Below are 21,189 nucleotides of genomic sequence, written 5' to 3'. Positions count from 1 at the left end.
AGGCCAGTCCAATTTTCTGCTGATGGTAATTTATGGTTTTCACAAGTAAAAGACCTTCACGTTCCCTGTCTTAAAATACATTTTCCTATTTAAAATTGAAAAAAATTCTAACATTTGTTACCACTGGTTATCATACATTATCAATTAGCTTTGCACGTCAAACTGTTTGTTCCTGCCAACACCAACAATCTGTCCCTGGTGATCCTGATTATATTGACTGTGAGACGCAATTGTCAGCGGCTTTACGCCCCCAAGTGGTGGAAGGTTAAACAAAATAATAATAAAATGGCTAATACACGCTATGTATCATACTTTTTTCTGTCTATATCAACAGTACGTAGTAGGCTGTAAGCCTGATCATGTGATCCGGTTACTGTTGTTCACTACTGAAAAGGCGCTGAAAGAACCCATATCCTTCTATTCTCCCAGTCCAACCAGTATAACCTTACAATCGAATTATATCTTTTTTTCTGTTTCTGTTTCTTACTTAAACGACAATCAATCATTTTGGATCACATCATTAATGTCATTATGCATTGTGTCCTTGCTTTGTCTGATACTACCAGCAGAGGTCGCCAAAGGCTGCAATGCTCTGAAATCTGGATCTTTAAAGACAGGTCTGTGCTCTCTTCACACGGCCCCAAAAGGTATGTTAGTTGATGCAAAATACCTTCTGTCTGCACAGGAGTTACTGTTAGACACAGACATACAAAGATAATATGAAAGGAATGCAATTCATTTAAAGAAGACAATATTTTATTCTACAATAAGTATACACGTTGTGGGAGAGTACTTTATTAAAGTTGATCATTACATTACATTACATTACATGTCATTTAGCTGACGCTTTTATCCAAAGTGATCAGATTTAAGGTACAGAATTGGTAAAAAGCCCACTAAACCATTTACAAAATTACTAAGTAGTTATGCAAGTTTTAACAATAGCTTTTGACATTAGTCTCAAACTCTATAAAGGATAAGAATAGAAATTAAAATGTGATTCACAAAGAGAGTCAAATGTTTAGACTGCGTATTAACTGAACAAGCAAGTAAAATTTAATTTTTTGTAACTAATATATTTAACACTCTACAAGTTAAAGCTAACATGTGATGCCATTTTACCATTGAAACTACACTTGTAACCCCGTCCCTCTATTAACAGACCAAGGATCCAACAAGTCACCAGCATTGGTCCTATTTAAGAGGACGCAGGTAGGCGTAGTTGCCCGTATTGTAAACCCAGAGGCCTGGGTACAACGGCTCAGTGAAGGTGGTGCGAAAGGTGTAGAGGTGTGTCAGTGTGTTGGAGGAGACTTTGTAGAAGGACAGAGTACCTACAAGCCAGTCCAGATACACACCCAGTGTGGAGCATCCATCAGAGTGAAGATGAGATTCCCACACCTTTCCATTGTGCCATGCACAAAGTAAGGATAATATACGTGTTCCTCCCCGGCCAAAAGCCCACGATAGCGTATTGTTTCCAAATTCGCTACTGCCACCCATTCCTTTTCTTTCAATTGGTCCTATTAAAGAGGACGCAGATAGATGTATCCCTCATGCAAAGCCCAGAAGCCTGGGTACACAGGCTCAGTGAAGGTGGTGTGAAAGGTGTAGAGGTGTTTCAGTGTGTTGGAGGAGACTTTGTAGAAGGACAAAGTGCCTGCAGGCCAGTTCAGATACACACCGAGTGTTGAGCAGCCATTAGGATTAGATACCCACTCGTCCTTTGCATTGTGCTGTGCAGTGAGTGAGCGGCTTTCATTTGTTTTCAACTTTCTTAAAGCCCAAGATCGGGTATTATTTCGAAATTTGCTTTCATAAATCGTTCCCTTGGTTTTCATGGTCTTGTATGCAACAGCTACACAAATATATATTGAACTAGATGCATTATCCAAATCTACCTCCCAGTAATGGCGCCCAGATAAACCCTCTCGGCACAACACCTGAATGTATGAATCAAACCTCTCTGGGTTATCAGGATATTGATGCCAAGTTGATCCGTTTGTTGCCTTCTTGTTTCCATCAGACAGAACGATGTGACCGTTGGCAGTGTTTGGGTCCAGGGTGAGATCACAGGCATCTGATGGAGAGAACCAAACAAAATCAGGTTTATAGTTTTTACAGAACATTTATCAGAACAGTATGTTTGACCAAAAAATCTAAATAAATAAACTTACACAACATCAGATCTCTTCTGTCTGTGATATTCTCAGGATCAGAGTCAGGTAGTGTGAAATCTTTGCTGACCAGAATGCCCTGCTTGTAATGGTAGACAGTTGCTCCTTTGTATTTCTCATTTGGAATGACTGCGATAAGGAAACGGATCCGGTTCTTGTTCTTCTGTGCTTTGTTGAAGTCTTGGAAAACTTTGGCTTTTTGTCTCATAGAGGTCCAGACTTCCTCTGAGTAGAACCACTCGTCTTCAGTGGTGCTCCCCTTTATAGGAGTGCCCAAATATGTGGCCATCTCATCAAGGTAAGTGTCACCCGGTTTGGTGGAGGTGAAAACAAAGCAGTAAGCATTGTCTACATCTCCATCAAGAACCTCTTTGTCGAGCTCGGACTGATTTTTGACGATCTTTGTTCCCTCCATGGTCTCCACACAGGATCTGATGATGTTGATTTCTCTCTCCATGTCATCCAGCCACTTGATTAGTTTTTCTTGACTGAATGGGGACTCGTCTTTGTTTCCGAGGGTTTTTTCTAATGAGCTCTCATCTTCTTCACCTTCACGGATCAAGGGGAGTTTCTCCTTCAGGGTCCCCTGGACGTTTGATGTATAGAGGTGACACAACTTCTGGAAAGTGTCTAACTCTTCTGTAATATGTGGAAAGTTCTGTACCATTCTGTCTTCCAGAGATTCGTTGCTTCTCATTTGGATTTCCCTCAAATCTTCAAGAGTATGCTGTATCTTCCCCACTTCAGCTCAGGATCTCAAACTTCAGCTCAGGAGCTTAAGGAAATAAAGTAGTCAGTGGCATCAGCCAGACCTTCATTGGGACAGCTTTCTCTCCATTTTCCCCCAGTAACTGTGGAAGTTCTCCAAAGGTCTTCACTGCATCTTCGTATGTTAAAGGGATGCTTTGAAGGATGAAGTCTCCGAAGAATTTGCAGGACACTGAAGCACTCAGGGCTTTTTTCTCCCTCATTCAGCTTGACGTCCTCAAGACTTAATGAGGGGATCTTTGTCATCATAGCTTTCATGCTGCCCTCGATTTCTTGAACGCTGCTGCTGTCTAACTTTTCACTGTCAAACACAAAGAAAGCGTTCGCCCCATAAAGGATGCCTGTGACTATGTGTGTTGCAGAGCTCTTGTTAATGACGTCCTTTTGATGATCTTCTAAGGTCATCAGGTCAGTCATTGACAACTGTTCCAAGCGGGTTGTAGATTTGTACTCACTAGTCACTCTGCTCTGATTCTTGAATTCTTTCTGATCTTTCAGGTAGTGAGCAGATCCTTCCACTTCAATCAGCCCAGAGAGGAAGCTGGCCTTCAGAGAAGCATTAACATCCAGCAGAGAGGACTTTGATTCAATGGTGTCAGAATCAGTAATGACAAATTCACTGCTGGGTTTATGACTTTTAATCGTCTTCCCTTGTAGAGTTTTCTCATCCCACAAGGTCAAACCTTTAAAAAGTAGAAAACACAAAGCAGGAGGATCATTTTGTGAAAATAAAGAATTTACATATACAGAAAGAAGTAAGTGACTACCTATGACAGAAGAGGATAAGAGTGAAACCCGAATAAAGGGTGGGTACTTGTCGTCATATATAATATTCTTTTAGATAATTTGTGAAGTAATAGTCAGTTGGATGCCCCATAATACAAAGCCAGCTAACAAACTGTTTGATTCCAAAAGAGCAAGAAACAAAGACACCTTTGACCAGGAATTGAAAGTTCAATTGTCTAATTAATTACATGATAATCAGCTAATAAAAACAGCTCTAACAACTAACTGACTAAAAACATTTGATAATTCCTTAAATAGTTAAAATATAATGTTAAAAAAGAGGATTTAATAGTAAGATGATTTCAGTCCCTTTAAGCAAACTGTAACGGACAGTTATACAGAAATATTTTTTTACGATTGGGATAATTAGCTAATAATACAGCATGCTTTCCTAAAAACTAATGGAGGTTCACAGCTGCATTGTGGAACTAAAAAGCATTCGATAATTCCTTAAATAGGGAAAAATTAATGAGAAGAAGAAAGGAGATGATTAAATAGCAAAAGGATTTCAGTCCAATTATACAGGTAAATCATTTTATTAACAGTTTAATCCAGACTTACCTGTGATCAGTGCATCTTTTTGAGCATCATAGAGCATTCCGAGGGTGAAAGGTCGACCCAGGGAAGCAACTTCCATTTGATTTGAGGCCATTTCACCAACCTGATGAGAAAATATTTACATATTACAGTATTGTGAGTTATTAACACAGAGTCAACTCTTCACCTTCACTCAACATAAAGACCGATATCTTTGCACAGACTGCAGATCAGTTAAGCAGTAAATGTTCACCTGTCTCTTTCTGTCCTCACCTGGGGAAGTTGTGATGATCAGAGTCTTGTGAGAGTCTCCTGGTCGTCCAGCTGGAGCTTCCAGAGTGATGATCTGTGATGTCGTCCGACTGCTTTTATCCTGTCGGAGAGCCTCCGCTGTGACTCTGCACATGACACGCCTTCAGGTGTTACTCCTGCTGTATCTTAATATTGTGTAATATCCCCACAAAGTATGAGCCCAACTCCACCCACCACAGCATTGTGAAACATCCTCATTTCTAACGCTATGACCTGTGGCTAGAGGGCATTAACGATGATCATCATGATTTAATATAAAGTTATACAGAAAACAGTTATAACATTCAGTAAACTGCTCAAAATACTGTTTTAGTGTGCAATTCCTCTTTAACGTAACAGCCCAACACATTAACACTTCTGTAGAGAACAGAGGAATAATGAGACCAAGAAAAAGTAAATATGAGCAACTGCAGCTCATAAAGACACTTTGTCTCCTTGGTCTAATGTCCTCAATTTTTATCACTAAAATCTTCTTTTATAGATGTCAACTTGTGCATAAAAAATGCCAAACTTCACTGGGAAAAAACAAATTGTATTTATTGCAATATATTTAGATGAGCTATTATTACTAAATCCGGTGCGCCCCTCCAGTGGGTCGCAGTGGTATTACAGGTGGGGTAAATAGGTAAATTCCAAATTATTTTATTTAAAAAACTTTATTGAGATCTTCCCATCTTACTACAGTACAAAGTACATGGACTGCCGTCGCCTCTTTCAAAGCAAAATACAGATACAAGCTCAACATTGAGCATTAATTAAGAGGCGTATCAAGTTTTAAAATGCTGTTCTGAAAGGATTTGTAGTGGAAAGCAGACTCATTGCAGCCACTAATCTTAAAACATTTTCTTCAGTATGACATGGCCCATACATATCTGCTCAAATTTGGGTTTTTTTTGCACGTCCAGTGCAAAACAGGTTAATTACAGCCACAATGATTTGTCAAATATTTAATATTTTTTTGAAAAGATAGAACTTTGAAATTCTAACAATTTTGGCTGATGGGACAATCTGGTTTATTTGAAAGAAGTTTTTCGATTGTAATATTTGAAAAGGCATAGATGAGGATTCCACAAAATGTTTTGTAATAGAATTTCCGTTTTTTAACTTTTGTTGTGGGACATGAACAAGTCTTCCAAAGTGGGTCTTAACAGAAAGCGTTTGAGAACCACACACCTGTGAGACTGTGAAGACCTTATCCGGGAACTTCTGTGGAACAAATACTTAAACATTTTGATATAGGCCAAGCAAACACGCACACAACACACATACGCAATTTTTCCGACTCGTGGGATCCAAACAATAATCAGCATTTTCAAGTTCAGAAGTCCAAATTCAGGAATACAATGCATTCATTTTGGAGTCAACACTTCATTGATTTTTGTGCAACATACATATGTAGTAATTTTTAGTACAGCGATGCTTTTAGTCAACGACTTTCTGAAAGATCAGGCGAGGATTGATTGTCAAAATATAAATAAAAAAATGTTCTACCTCAGAATGCATCAATAAGACCTTTTTAATATAAAGATACCAATCTTTAAAATACTTTATCCCAGCAGTTTATCAGGAACTGGTGTGTGTGCCTGTGTATGCGTGTGTGTGTGTGTGTGTGTGTGTGTGTGTGTGCCTCAACAGTAAATCCATTAGTTCACATATCATCATAAGGTCTTTACAGTCATTTGGGTGTGTTTCCTCGTTCTGCTTTTCATAAAAAGGAACCAGTGCAGCTAAAGGTCATTTCAGATGACAAAACACAGCATTGTAAAATAAAACTGATTCCTGTAAGTATTTCACTATTGAAACGGTTTGATTGGTCATTTTGATTAGTAAGAGATAAAAGGGAACTCACATTATTCAAAGTTAAAAGTCTTTGTCTTTGTTAAAGTCAGGGTGCAGATTTACTTTTGTCTTTTAAGGCATTTGGTAGTATATTTCCAGCCAAGAAAACACATATTTTAGATTTCACACAAATGCTGCGAATCAGAAACAAAAGACCTGTTTGTTTTTTATGCTTTTTGTTTTATTATTTCAGTAGAAGGTTGTACATTCAACATTATTACTTACCTTAATGAGGAAGTTCTGTCCAGCCACAATCTGTTCCCTGTATAGAACTGCTTTGTATACCTGATGCCTCTGGTCTGTGATTGTCTCCACTTGGTCCTTCACCTGTGTATGAATTAGTTCAAATGTGGTGTGAACGTTTTTACCCCAAATAAAAATCTATCATTCTCCTTTCCCTCTTTTTCTTGGACAGAAGGCAGGTAGTTCTGAGACACACCTTGAAGACTGTAACGGTCTTATCAGGATCAGGTGACTTCTGTGGAAGAAATATAACTATATAGTTTGAAAGTAAATCGATGCTTTTAATCGCCAACTTTCTGAAAGCTCAGTGGAGGATTGATTGTCAACAAATAAATAATTATTTGTCTACCTAAGAATGCATCAATAAGACCTTTTAAATTGTGATGCCAATCTGTAAAATCTGTTTTTCCCCAGCAGGTAATCAGTAACTGTTGGTGGTGTGTGTGTGTCAACACATAAGTCCAGTATTAGTTCCACAGAATTCCTCATATCATGATAAGGCCTTTACAGTCATTTTGGGTGTTTCTCCTCTTCTGTGGAAAGCGTTCTGCTTTTGTATTTAAAAAGGGATAAAGGGCAAGCAAATGTTGGCAGCGGCAGCTCGCTGAGGCACTTCCTGTTGGAAGCTCAGGTGCTGTTTATTTTTCATGATTTCACAATGTGCGACAATACATTAGGCTCCTTGAGGGTACAACTGGTGGTAGTTGTAAAACATGGTGATTTCAAGATTAGGTTCACTACATTTATGCAATCTAAGCAGGCGGTGCTTTTGGTGTCATCATAGCAACAACACCAGCAGACTTAACTGGTGTGGATGAACAGCTATGCAAACAAATCACAATGGATTTATGAAAGTAAAAAATATATATACTTAAAAAAATAATCAAAAAAAGATATGTATGTACCTGTGTTGATATTAAAAGTGGACAAAGATTAATATATTTGCCCGGAACTTGTTTAGTCACGATAGAAGTGCTCACCTAAAGGTTTACTCCCTCTTGTGGCCACATGGGTCAATAACGAAATACAAATTCAAGCTCAACGTTGAGCATAAATTTAGAGGCCATATCAAGTTTATAATCGTGTTCTGAAAGGATTTTTAGTGGAAAGCAGACGTATTGCAACAACTAATTACGATAATTAGTTTATGAGTGTAAGAAGTATTTCACTGTTGAAGCAGCTTGTTTGTTCATTTTCATTAGTAAAAGAAACTAATTATTCAAGGTTAAATGTCTTTGTCTGTGTTAAGAGTCTGGGTGTGGAATTATTTTTGTCTTTAATGCATTTGTCAGTATATTTCCAGCCAAGAAAACACATACTTTAGATTTCACACAAATGACGTGAATAAGAAACAGAATAATTGTATGTTTTTGATGCTTTTTATTTTATTATTTCAGTAGAAGGTTGTACATTCAACATGGTGCTTCCCAAACAAAATATTTTCAATGTGTTGTTCCATTTAAATTCAATGTCAAATCCTTCCAGGTCTAAGAAGTAGAACACTTTTTAATATGAGGCCGCAGCCTCTTCTCAACTGTTGAAACAGGTTGTTTAATCAGTTCATAAAAGGTTCGAGGGGGTCTCCTTTGGTTCTGTGCTGCTCCACACCGTTAAGCTCAATCCTGCCTCCATCACACGGAAGTGCTCTAAAGACAAACAGGTGGAGGTAGTCGTCTTCTCCAGCAAAAACCTGCAGGAATAAAAGGAGGAACTTTGGACCTCTAAAAGAATATTTTCAGTCTTGTGTTGCTGAACCCTGAGGACCTTCCACCATCAGAGGTGTTCATGGTTTAACTGGTGTTCACTGCCCTGACATGAGTTTGACAGTAAGATTCAACTGGATGTTACAAATCGTGTTAATTCAACCTGTGTGGCACACAAAGACACACATCTGAGGCTGTAATTTTTTGTAATTAAATATCACTTTATTACTTACCTTGATGAGGAAGTTCTGTCCAGCCACAATCTGTTCCCTGTATAGAACTGCTTTGTATACCTGATGCTTCTGGTCTGTGATTTTCTCCACTTGGTCCTTCACCTGTGTATGAATTAGTTCAAATGTGATGTAGATCCACACTGAAGTATAAACCAGGATTGAGAGATTACGTGAAGAATAAAGGTAGATTGAAACTCACCTGATCACAAATCTTCTGAGTTTCCTCAGTGGCCTCCTGTGGCTCACTCCATCCTCCACAAATCTTAGCCATTGTCACAAGGTCTGTTGAAGTTAACAGAGAAGTCACCTGTCTGCTCGTATGTTTGATAAGTGTTCATTGTCGGCTGTTTATCAGATGTATTTATACTTCTTAACCGTCCTGGATGGAGAGAGAAAGGTGGATCTAATACGTGACTGTTAAGGTGGAGCTACATGTGGGGTTAGAGTTGCTCAATTTTATGAACCACTCCAAAAACAAGTGGTTAATTGTGATGTTAACTAACCGGAATCGTTATTGTTTTTTTAAACACAATTCCTGTAAATTTCAGGTTAAACATATTTTTAATTCATAAAGTAGATATTCAGGTGAAAGTTTTTACCCCAAATAAAAATCTATCATTCTCCTTTCCCTCTTTTTCTTGGACAGAAGGCAGGTAGTTCTGAGACACACCTTGAAGACTGTAACGGTCTTATCAGGATCAGGTGACTTCTGTGGAAGAAATATAACTATATAGTTTGAAAGTAAATCAATGCTTTTAATCGCCAACTTTCTGAAAGCTCAGTGGAGGATTGATTGTCAACAAATAAATAATAATTTGTCTACCTAAGAATGCATCAATAAGACCTTTTAAATTGTGATGCCAATCTGTAAAATCTGTTTTCCCCAGCAGGCAATCAGTAACTGTTGGTGGTGTGTGTGTGTCAACACATAAGTCCAGTATTAGTTCCACAGAATTCCTCATATCATGATAAGGCCTTTACAGTCATTTTGGGTGTTTCTCCTCTTCTGTGGAAAGCGTTCTGCTTTTGTATTTAAAAAGGGATAAAGGGCAAGCAAATGTTGGCAGCGGCAGCTCGCTGAGGCACTTCCTGTTGGAAGCTCAGGTGCTGTTTATTTTTCATGATTTCACAATGTGCGACAATACATTAGGCTCCTTGTAAAACATGGTGATTTCAAGATTAGGTTCACTACATTTAAGCAACCTAAGCAGGCGGTGCGTTTGCTGTCACCATAGCAACAACACCAGCCGACTTAACTGGTGTGGATGAACAGCTATGCAAACTATTTACGGTGCAAAATGGATTTATTAAACTCTGAAAAAAAATATCTAATAATGTTCTATGTACCTGTTTTGATATTTAAAATTGCACAAACCGCTCACTTAACAGTTTACTCTCTCTTTTGGCCAAATAGGTCAATAACTCAAAAGGTTTATAAATATTTGATGTAAAAGCCAGTGTTTTTTGCATTGTAAATGTGCCAAATTTAAAAATCTAGTTTTATTGTTCAAGTCAAAAATACAAACAAACTACAGTGTATTTAAGTATGATATTAGTCTAACCAAGTCTTTAAGTTGGACATCAGTCTAGCATAATGCAGTTGTGTGCACAAATGAGAAACCAGGGAGTCCAAAGGGTCAAGACAACTCATCAGTCCTCTGGGTTCAGACTTTTAGTGCCAAATATGTAATAATTAGGATATAATTAGGACTGTAGACCATGAATAACGCTTAACTCTCCTTAATGGATTGAACGGTTGATATTTGCTGACTTTATTATACAGAATACGACACGTTTTGTCTGAGCTTCCTGGATGAATCAACAGAAAGCTCTTGTTTCTAACCCTTAAGACTGAACAGGTGCCCGCTTGTTTTTCACTCCTTCCCTCAAACAGAGGAAACTCCGAAGTGGAAAGTGAAGACAACAGATCAACAGCTGACTGCAGGAACAGTGCGGTGCAGAGAGCAGTAGATACATGTCAAGACGGAAGAAGTACTGGCACCATTAAGGGAGGCTGTGAGGGAAAAGGTGAGAAATAATTATGTCAGTTTAATTGGAAGTCAAAGTTTGATTGAAAGTGTTTCTTCTCTGAAGTCTTGTGTGACACTGAGCTCACATCTTTGGTATTTCCCTGCATGAATGCTAGTAATTAAGACTTGAGTGATTAAAGTCTGAATTCCCTTCTTTCAAGCCAACATTTAATCGAACCTTTAACAGCAGCTAAATTAGCTTAGGTTTTTTTCCCCTCACAGCTTACTTAAAAAAACTAATGTCTGATGGGAAATGTTCTGCGGAGAAGGTCACAGACATGGAGGAACTAATCCCTCAGGTTGGTTCTTTACAAACATGTAAACACTCACACAAGCAAAGATGATCTACAAACATCCCTACAATGGTTTGCTTTCTGTTCATCAGGTCTCCCTCCACAGAAAACAACCTCACACCCCCCCCGTCTCCTTCAACCTGATGTTTAAGACCTCCATCGGTCCAGGGGGGAACCCGCCCGGGTACTGATGAGGAGGAGCAAATGATCTATGTAAAGTGAAATATTCTCGGCAGCAGAGGTGACGCTCGGTCTTCCTGTCTGAGAAACAGTTCCATCAGAGCGTTGGATGCATTTTCGCACCACACATACTTACTTAGTTGAGTCAACTGAAATATTATGCATGACGTACTCTAAACTGATTAGTTGGTCACAGATAAACTTAACACTTTGCAGGTATTAGTTACCTTGCTCAGGAAAATGAGCTGAAATGGCTAATTTTTTTTACAGTACACACTTAAATCTGAGAGTCAGGTGTTCAGGGTTTTTCTATTGAATACATACAAACTGGAGCTTAAGGTCATAAGTAGTGAACAAGTTCCTCTCCCTAATTATTGTGAATGTAATAAAATACAGTAAATGTTTCACTGCTATTGTAAAAAAGGCCGCAGCGATCTCCCGCTCCCGCTGGGCCGCCGCAGCGATCTCCCGCTGGGCCGCCGCAGCGATCTCCCGCTGGGCCGCCGCAGCGATCTCCCGTTCCGAGACTCTCAGTCCCGACCCCGACTCGCCCAGTCCCCGCTCCGAGACTCATGGCCCCGACGCCCCCAGTCCCCGCTCCGAGACTCAGACTCCCTCCCATCCCATGGTCCTCTCCCACCCTCCCGTTGGTGATTTGAGGGCCGTCTGGGATCCGGCCCTTGAGGGGGGGGGGGCTATGGGGTGGGATATGGGGGGGGCTGAGCCGCCAAATGGCCCGAGGTTTCCCGTGTCCCCGAGCCGCCGCCGACTACCCCGGAGGTTTCCCGTGTCCCCGAGCCGCCGCCGACTACCCCGGAGGTTTCCCGGAGGTTTCCCGAGCCGCCGCCGACCCCGACTACCCCGGAGGTTTCCCGGAGGTTTCCCGAGCCGCCGCCGACCCCGACTACCCCGGAGGTTTCCCGGAGGTTTCCCGAGGCGCCGCCGACTACCCCGGAGGTTTCCCGAGCCGCCGCCGACCCCCCCGGAGGTTTCCCGAGCCGCCGCCGACCCCCGGAGGTTTCCCGAGCCGCCGCCGACCCCCCCGGAGGTTTCCCGAGCCGCCGCCGACCCCGACTACCCCGGAGGTTTCCCGGAGGTTTCCCGAGCCGTCGCCGACCCCGACTACCCCGGAGGTTTCCCGGAGGTTTCCAGAGCCGCCGCCGACCCCCCCGGAGGTTTCCCGAGCCGCCGCCGACCCCCCCGGAGGGTCCCCGAGCCGCCGCCGACCCCCCCGGAGGTTTCCCATGTCCCCGAGCCTGCAATTCCAGAGACGTTCCGGAGCCGGCCAAATGGCCGACCACCGGAGGCTCCCCGGCAGTGTGCCTATCCGACAGGCCGACACCCAGAGGCTCCCCGGTCGCCTGGCCGCCCGCCGGGCCGCCCGCCAGAGTTTCCCGGGTGGTCCGACCAACGTCTCGGGTTTCCCTCCCCCCCACCCCTTGTTTCGCTCTAGTGTGAGCCGCCTGGAAGTCGGCCCTTGAGGGGGGGGGGGTACTGTCACGGTGTGGTTCACTTCCTGTTGTATTTTGTAGTTTTCTGCCACTCGTGTCCCCGGGTAACTTCACTTCCTGCCTTGTCCCGTCATCCCCTGTGATCGTCTAATAGTTTCCACCTGTGTCCAATCACCTGCACCTCCCTTGTGTATTTAAGCCGTGTGTCCCGTGTGTCTCTTGTGTCACTTGTCGCGTCATTGTCTCTTATTGTGGATGGCTGTAGTTTCTTGCCTGCTGTTTTTCCTCCCGGTTCCTGTGTTTTTGGCCTTTTGACTATTAAAGTCTTTTGTTTTCCTGACAAGTCTGCGTTTGAGTCCTGCCTCCCACCCGCATCCCTGACAGTTCTCTTCACACGGCCCCAAAATATGTGTTAGTTGATGTAAAATAGTTTCTGTCTGCACAGGAGTTACTGTTAGACACAGACATACAAAGATAATATGAAAGGAAAGCAATTAATTTAAAGATAAAACATTTACTTCTACAAAAGTATACACATTGAAACATTGCAGGAGAGTACTTTATTAAAGTTGGTCAGAATTAAGGTACAGAATTGGTACAAAGCCCAGTTGACCATTTACAAAATGACAAAGTAGTTACACAGGTTATGACATTAGCTTTTGAACATTAGTGTTGTCAAAGCTCTAAAAGGAATAAGAATAGAAATTAAAATGGGATTCACAAATCAGTTCAATCTGAGTTTAAAGCAGGTTCTGCATCAGCTGAAAAAGTAGACACCAGAAAATTATACATTTTGTTTTTAAATGTATTTTACACTTTTGGATTTGTTAAAACAAGTTCAATGGAAAATGGGATGCCTTTTTACCTTTAAAACTTTACTTGTAACCCCGTCCCTCTATTAACAGACCAAGGATCCAACAAGTCACCAGCATTGGTCCTAATTAAAAGGACGCAGGGAGGCCCAGTTTCCCTCCTTGTAAACCCAGAAGCCTGGGAACACGAGCTCAGTGAAGGTGGTGCGATAGGTGTAGAGGTGTGTCAGTGTGTTGGAGGAGACTTTGTAGAAGGACAGAGTGCCTGCAGGCCAGTTCAGATACACACCGAGTGTGGAGCAGCCACCAGAGGGAAAAGAAGTTTGCCACACCTTTCCATTGTGCCATGCAGATACTTCGTGTTCTCCATCTTTTTTCCACTGGCCAAAAGTCCACGATTGGGTATTATTTCCAAATTCGCTATCTGAACCATCTCCCTTTCTTGTTATGGTCTTGTACACAACAGCTACATGAATAGATTTGAAAGAAGAAGCATTATCCCAATCTACCTCCCAGTAATGGCACCCGTTTAAACCCTCTTGGCACAACACCTGTGTCTGTTTATCAAACCTCTCTGGGTTATCAGGATATTGTTGCTGCTTTGATCCACGTGTTGCCGTCTTGTTTCCATCAGACAGAACGAGGTTATTCTGGACAGTGTTTGGGTCAAGGGTGAGATCACAGGCATCTGATGGAGAGAAGCAAACAAATTCAGGTTCATAGTTTCTGCCAAAATATTGATCAGATCAGTGTATTTGACTTTAAAGCATGAATACACTTACACCAAGTCAGAACTCTTCTGTCTATGATCTTCTCAGGATCAAGGTCAGGTCCTGAGAAATCTTCGCTGAGCAGGATGCCTTTCTTGAAATGGTAGATTGTTGCTCCTTTGTATTTCTCATTTGGAATGACTGCAATAAGGAAACGGAACCGGTTGTTGTCCTTCTCTGCTTTATTGAAGTCTTGGAAAGCTTTGGCTTTTTGTCTCAGAGAGGTCCAGACTTCCTCTGAGTAGAACCACTTGTCTTCAGTGGTGCTCCCCTTTATAGGAGTGCCCAAATATGTGGCCATCTCATCAAGGTAAGTGTCGCCCCGTTTGGTGGAGGTGAAAACAAAGCAGTAAGCATTGTCTACATCTCCATCAAGAACCTCTCTGTCGAGCTCGGACTGATTTTTGACAATCTTTGTTCCCTCCATGGTCTCCACACAGGATTTGATGATGTTGATTTCTCTCTCCTTATTATTCAGCCACTTAAGTAGTTTTTCTTGACTGAATGGGGACTCGTTTCTGTTGTCAATGGTTTTTTCTAGTGAGCTCTCATCTTCTTTACCTTCACGGATAGAGGGGAGTTTCTCCTTCAGGGTCCCCTGGAGGTTTGATGTATAGAGGTGACACAACTTCTGGAAATTGTCTAACTCTTCTGTAATATGTGGAATGTTCTGTACCACTCTGTCTTTAAGAGATTCGTTGCTTCTCATTCGGATTTCCCTCAAATCTTCAAGAGTATGCTGTATCTTCCCCAACAGTCCACCGCTGATCTCACTCTTGAGCTCAGCAGCATCTCCATATAAAGTAGTCAATGGCATCAGCCAGACCTTCATTGGGACAGCTTTCTCTCTATTTTCCCCCAGTAACTGTGGAAGTTCTCCAAAGGTCTTCACTGCATCTTCGTATGTTAAAGGGATGCTTTGAAGGATGAAGTCTCCGAAGAATTTGCAGGACACTGAAGCACTCAGGGCTTTTTCTCCCTCATTCAGCTTGACTTCAACGTTTCCCTCAAGACTTAATGAGGGGATCTTTGTCATCATAGCTTTCATGCTGCCCTCGATTTCTTGAACGCTGCTGCTGTCTAACTTTTCACTGTCAAACACAAAGAAAGCATTGGCCCCATAAAGGATGCCTGTGACTATGTGTGTTGCAGAGCTCTTGTTGATGACGTCCTTTTGATGATCTTCTAAGGTCATCAGGTCAGTTATTGACAACTGTTCCAAGCGGGTTGTAGATTTGTACTCACTAGTCACTCTGCTCTGATTCTTGAATTCTTTCTCATCTTTCAGGTAGTGAGCAGATCCTTCCACTTCAATCAGCCCAGAGAGGAAGCTGGCCTTCAGAGAAGCATTAACATCCAGCAGAGAGGACTTTGATTCAATGGTGTCAGAATCAGTAATGACAAATTCACTGCTGGGTTTAGGATTTTTAATCGTCTTCCCTTGTAGAGTTTTCTCATCCCACAAGGTCAAACCTTTAAAAAGTAGAAAACACAAAGCAGGAGGATCATTTTGTGAAAATAAAGAATTTACATATACAGAAAGAAAGACGTGACTACCTATGACAGAAGGGAAGAATGAAAACCGAATAAAGGGTGGGTACTTGTTATTATATATACTATTCTTTTAGATATTTTGTGAAGTAATAGTCAGTTGGATGCCCCATAATACAAAGCCAGCTAACAAACTGTTTGATTCCAAAAGAGCAAGAAACAAAGACACCTTTGACCAGGAATTGAAAGTTCAATTGTCTAATTAATTACATGATAATCAGCTAATAAAAACAGCTCTAACAACTAACTGACTAAAAACATTTGTTAATTCCTTAAATTGTTAAAATATAATGTTAAAAAAAGAGGATTTAATAGTAAGATGATTTCAGTCCCTTTAAGCAAACTGTAACAGACAGTTATACAGAAATATTTTTTTACGATTAGGATAATCAGCTAATAATACAGCATGCTTTCCTAAAAACTAATGGAGGTTCACAGCTGCATTGTGGAACTAAAAAGCATTCGATAACTCCTTAAATAGGGAAAAATTAATGAGAAGAAGAAAGGAGATGATTAAATAGCAAAATGATTTCAGTTTATTAACAGTTTAATCCAGACTTACCTGTGATCAGTGCATCTCTTTGAGCATCATAGAGCATTCCGAGGGTGAAAGGTCGACCCAGGGAAGCAACTTCCATTTGATTTGAGGCCATTTCACCAACTTGAAGAGAAAAGATTTACTTATTACAGTATTGTGAGTTTTTAACACAGAGTCAACTCTTCACCTTCACTCAACATAAAGACCGATATCTTTGCACAGACTGCAGATCAGTTAAGCAGTAAATGTTCACCTGTCTCTTTCTGTCCTCACCTGGGGAAGTTGTGATGATCAGTCTTGTGAGAGTCTCCTGGTCGTCCAGCTGGAGCTTCCAGAGTGATGATCTGTGATGTCGTCCGGCTGCTTTTATCCTGTCGGAGAGCCTCCGCTGAGACTCTGCACATGACACGCCTTCAGGTGTTACTCCTGCGGAATCTTAACATTGTGTAATATCCCCTCAAGGTATGAGTCCAACTCCACCCACCACAGCATTGTGAAACATCCTCATTTCTAACCCTGTGACTTGTGGCTAGAGGGCATTAAGGATGATCATCATGATTTAATATAAAGTTAAACGGAGAACAATTATACCATTTAGTCACCTGCTCAAAATCCTGTTTTAGTGTACAGTTCCGCTTTAACGTAACAGGCCCAACACATTAACACTTCAGTAGAGAACAGGGGAATAATGAGACCAGAAAAGTTGAATATGAGCAACTGCAGCTCATCACTACACTTTGTCTCCTTTTTCTCATGTTACATTACATTACAGGTCATTTAGCTGACGCTTTCATCCAAAGCGACTTACATTACATTTTTAACCCATGGCTTTTTACATTTTTGCCTCTGCATTACAGGTGGGGTAAATAGGTAAATTCCAAATTATTTTAGTTAAAGAACGTTATTGAGAACTTCCCATCTTACTACAGTACAAAGTACATGGACTGCTGTTGCCTCTTTCAAAACAAAACACAGATACAAGCTCAACGTTGAGCATTAATTGAGTATCAAGTCTATAATCCTGTTCCGAAAGGATTTGTAGTGGAAAGCAGACTCATTGCAGCCACTAATTAAACTAATTAAAATGTGTTTCAGTATGAGATTGTCCATACATATCTGCTTGAATTCATTTTTCTTTTCCCCGTGCAGTGTAAAACAGTTTAATTACAGCCACAATGAACTGCCAAATATTTAATTTGTTTTGCAACGACAGAACTTTGTTTGCATTGTTCTAACAAGATTGTTGTACATTATATTTGTTTTCGGCTGATGGGGTAATCTGGTTTATTTGAAAGTGATTGCAATTATTTTATTACAATAGATGAAGGTGTAACATTTTTTTTTTTATATGAACAATTTTATTTTGAAACAAGGTCTCCATCAACTGAATAAGGAATGTGTATTTAAAGATATGAGTAGATTGAGAAACCACCCATTGTACAAGCTAGATGTTTAGATCAATGTGTTGGTTTTAGAAGATGTTGAGTATCTTTTTTGGTCTTCAAACATTTATAGAGGGGAAGCATTAACATTGAGCACAAAACATTGAGCACAAAACACCGCTATGCCTCAGAATAACAAGTGATGCTTTTTTCCTTTGTTCTTTGATTCCCAAAACGCCGCGGCCAAAACACTTCCCCTCCAACCAATAAAATGTCAAAGAATCAGCTGCCTCAACTTTTACAAATCAAAACAGATTCATAGTTAGACGATTGAATATACCCTAAAATCAAAGAATTACACAATTATCCAAATCAAGGAGCAAAACTCGGCCCAGATTTGCACCACTACAAGCACCATTTCAGCCTCACACTGTTTGCAAAACACTAAACACACTTATATACATTGCACACAGAAGTAAATCAAGATGTCACTTCCTTCCAAAGCACTCATCGTCAACTGGTTAAACACAACCGCCGGGTCCGCAAACACAAGATTGCTTAATTGTAGACACACCAATCAGGTTTAAGCATCATGAGATGCAGCAGTTGAGCAGGTGACTTTCACCAAAATGGAAGGATGGAGAAGAGTGAGGGTGGGAGGGGGAATCCATTGAGGAGGAGAAGTAATCTATATAAAAATTAAAAAAAAAAAAAAAACACACAACAGGCTTCTCGTCTGTCAGAAGCAACCACGTGGGCACCTTTCTATTATTCTCAAAGTAATCCGGCGAGCCGCACAACACATGTGCCTTATCGTGATCAGGGAATTTCTGTGGAACAAATACATTTGATACAGGCCATATACACCCATATACAGTACACACACACACACACACACACACAATTTCTGGACTTGTGGGATCCAAACTAACTGAAGAGCACTGTCAAGTTCCAAAGTCCAAAATCATTTTGAAGTCAACGTTTCGCAATATATACATATATATATTTAAAGTAAAGCAATGCTTTTACTGTAATTAACAACTTTTTAAAAAGCTCTTTTTGCGGGATTGTCAATTAATATATTTGTCTACCTATATAACCTATACCTATATTTGTCAAGATGACAAACTGTAAAATAAAAAATCCCCAGCATTTTATTAAAAACTTTTTACAGTAAGGTGGTGTGTGTGTGTGCGTGTGTGTGTGTGTGTGTGTGTGTGTGTGTGTGTGTGTGTCTCAACACATAAATGCGTAAATTCTTTGATGATGAGGTCTTTTCAGTCATTTTGGTGTGTCTCCTCTTCTGTGGAAAGATTCTGCTTTTCTATTCAAAAAGGAGCCTGTGTCGTGTCGCTGAAGGTCATGAAGAAAATCTGAGCATGTGCCTCAGGGCAGCTTCACACAGCTGTAGACAAGTGATGTGGTTTTCATTCTTTGATTCATTAAACTTTGTAAACCTGTAATTATTATAAGTGTATTTCCTCATTTAAATGATCACTTGTCACGGAACACACACTGTTTCTTTGTGTGATCATTGCATAAGGTACGGTAAGGTTACACCTTGACTAGGATCACAGGGGGTCACTTTTTGTTGGATCCAGTGCTGTGTTTACTGGGAAATTTCTCAACTTTCAACAGTTCTTTAACCCCAAATGAAGCCTGTGTCACTGAAGGTCATCAGCAGTGAACACTCTGGATTTAATAATGTACAGTATGTGTGAATGCAAATATATTGTAATATGTCATCCAGACTCCCTGATTACTTTTCACCTCACCTGTTTCAGCCCAGTTGGTAGTGAATGTTCTTGGCTGCTTTGTTAAACAGATAGTTCAGAGATATATATCAAATAAAGACTGATTGACATCAGAAGAAACCAAATGCATAAACTCAACACTCATCTGAGGAGTAAAACAAATGATTCTTCAAAGTTTCCAAACATAAAACACAGATACAGGGCTAAAATACATACATGCATGCTTTTACTGTAATTAACAACTTTTTAAAAAGCTCTTTTTGCGGGATTGTCAATTAATATATTTGTCTACCTATATAACCTATACCTATATTTGTCAAGATGACAAACTGTAAAATAAAAAATCCCCAGCATTTTATTAAAAACTTTTTTACAGTAAGGTGGTGTGTGTGTGTGCGTGTGTGTGTGTGTGTGTGTGTGTGTGTGTGTGTGTGTGTGTGTGTGTGTGTGTGTGTGTCTCAACACATAAATGCGTAAATTCTTTGATGATGAGGTCTTTTCAGTCATTTTGGTGTGTCTCCTCTTCTGTGGAAAGATTCTGCTTTTCTATTCAAAAAGGAGCCTGTGTCGTGTCGCTGAAGGTCATGAAGAAAATCTGAGCATGTGCCTCAGGGCAGCTTCACACAGCTGTAGACAAGTGATGTGGTTTTCATTCTTTGATTCATTAAACTTTGTAAACCTGTAATTATTATAAGTGTATTTCCTCATTTAAATGATCACTTGTCACGGAACACACACTGTTTCTTTGTGTGATCATTGCATAAGGTACGGTAAGGTTACACCTTGACTAGGATCACAGGGGGTCACTTTTTGTTGGATCCAGTGCTGTGTTTACTGGGAAATTTCTCAACTTTCAACAGTTCTTTAACCCCAAATGAAGCCTGTGTCACTGAAGGTCATCAGCAGTGAACACTCTGGATTTAATAATGTACAGTATGTGTGAATGCAAATATATTGTAATATGTCATCCAGACTCCCTGATTACTTTTCACCTCACCTGTTTCAGCCCAGTTGGTAGTGAATGCTCTTGGCTGCTTTGTTAAACAGATAGTTCAGAGATATATATCAAATAAAGACTGATTGACATCAGAAGAAACCAAATGCATAAACTCAACACTCATCTGAGGAGTAAAACAAATGATTCTTCAAAGTTTCCAAACATAAAACACAGATACAGGGCTAAAATACATACATTCATACCAACACGGAGCCTTGTGATTAGTCCACATACAGAGCAGTTAACATTATGAAATGAAGCTCCATCACTCAATCAATATCGTCCCTTATGACCAAGGAAAGAAAGGTCAGTGATCGGTTAGTGGGATGAAAGTTAAATATGTAAGTAAATTCAGATATGCTTGAATGATTCTCTGTAGGTCTGTGACAGTAGTATTAAGAGGGTTGGATGAAATGAAGAAAAGGTAAATAGTACATGTAGGTAGCTGAGTAGATCACGTTGAGAAGTCTTCCAGAGACAGGGCTCAAAAGGACAGCTGATATTTTCCTTACTTTTCAAATGAATTCTCAAATGAAGAAAGTATTCTTTAAGAGTACATGACTTTATGTATTGTGTGTTACTGCAATGAAGTTGTACACTTTTAATCTGCTCCTTCTCATGTTGTTCTGCTGATCAAACTATTTTAAATAAAAAATGTCAGCTGAATTGGGAGCTAATTCTGTACAAATATGTATGGTTCTCGGATAATTCATCTAGACTAATCTGAGCATGTTAGCGTTGTGTGAGAATCTCCACTGTGCCTCAGGGCAGCTTCACACAGCTGTAGACAAGTGATGTGGTTTTCATTCTTTGATTGATTAAACTTTGTAGAC

General features: G+C 40.4%; 2 protein-coding genes and 1 pseudogene across 3 annotated transcripts; all 3 read right to left on the bottom strand.

Annotated features, from left to right (window-relative positions):
- Positions 1-1,046: 1,046 nt before the first annotated feature.
- Positions 1,047-16,711, bottom strand: LOC144390214 (stonustoxin subunit alpha-like; annotated as a pseudogene). The gene is made up of 6 exons (XR_013454293.1): positions 16,497-16,711; positions 4,522-4,666; positions 4,293-4,392; positions 2,178-3,628; positions 1,823-2,080; positions 1,047-1,496 (listed from the first exon to the last, which is right to left on the bottom strand). The product of XR_013454293.1 is annotated as a stonustoxin subunit alpha-like (transcript).
- Positions 8,057-8,936, bottom strand: LOC120811964 (cystatin-B-like). The gene is made up of 3 exons (XM_040167739.2): positions 8,798-8,936; positions 8,599-8,700; positions 8,057-8,352 (listed from the first exon to the last, which is right to left on the bottom strand). Exons 1-3 carry the CDS (start codon positions 8,867-8,869, stop codon positions 8,218-8,220), a joined length of 309 nt encoding a protein of 102 aa, XP_040023673.2. The 5' UTR covers positions 8,870-8,936; the 3' UTR covers positions 8,057-8,217.
- Positions 13,094-16,378, bottom strand: LOC144390209 (neoverrucotoxin subunit alpha-like). Its single transcript, XM_078096638.1, has 3 exons — positions 16,248-16,378; positions 14,147-15,607; positions 13,094-14,052 (listed from the first exon to the last, which is right to left on the bottom strand). The coding sequence occupies exons 1-3, from the start codon at positions 16,336-16,338 to the stop codon at positions 13,490-13,492; spliced, it is 2,115 nt and encodes a 704-aa protein (XP_077952764.1). The 5' UTR covers positions 16,339-16,378; the 3' UTR covers positions 13,094-13,489.
- Positions 16,712-21,189: the final 4,478 nt, after the last annotated feature.

This window comes from Gasterosteus aculeatus, chromosome 21 (assembly GCF_964276395.1).
Source record: "Gasterosteus aculeatus chromosome 21, fGasAcu3.hap1.1, whole genome shotgun sequence".
NCBI lineage: Eukaryota > Metazoa > Chordata > Actinopteri > Perciformes > Gasterosteidae > Gasterosteus > Gasterosteus aculeatus.
This window is presented reverse-complemented; position numbering and strand designations above follow the sequence as displayed.

Coding starts and splice junctions, on each gene's coding strand:
- LOC120811964 (XM_040167739.2), bottom strand. CDS start 8,869: ATGGCTAAGATTTGTGGAGGATGGAGTGAGCCACAGGAGGCCACTGAG. Junction 8,701..8,797: donor CTCAGAAGATTTGTGATCAG/GTGAGTTTCAAT, acceptor ATTCATACACAG/GTGAAGGACCAAGTGGAGAA. Junction 8,353..8,598: donor GACAGAACTTCCTCATCAAG/GTAAGTAATAAA, acceptor TTATTCCTGCAG/GTTTTTGCTGGAGAAGACGA.
- LOC144390209 (XM_078096638.1), bottom strand. CDS start 16,338: ATGGCCTCAAATCAAATGGAAGTTGCTTCCCTGGGTCGACCTTTCACC. Junction 15,608..16,247: donor AAGAGATGCACTGATCACAG/GTAAGTCTGGAT, acceptor TACTTTTTAAAG/GTTTGACCTTGTGGGATGAG. Junction 14,053..14,146: donor CAGAAGAGTTCTGACTTGGT/GTAAGTGTATTC, acceptor TCTCTCCATCAG/ATGCCTGTGATCTCACCCTT.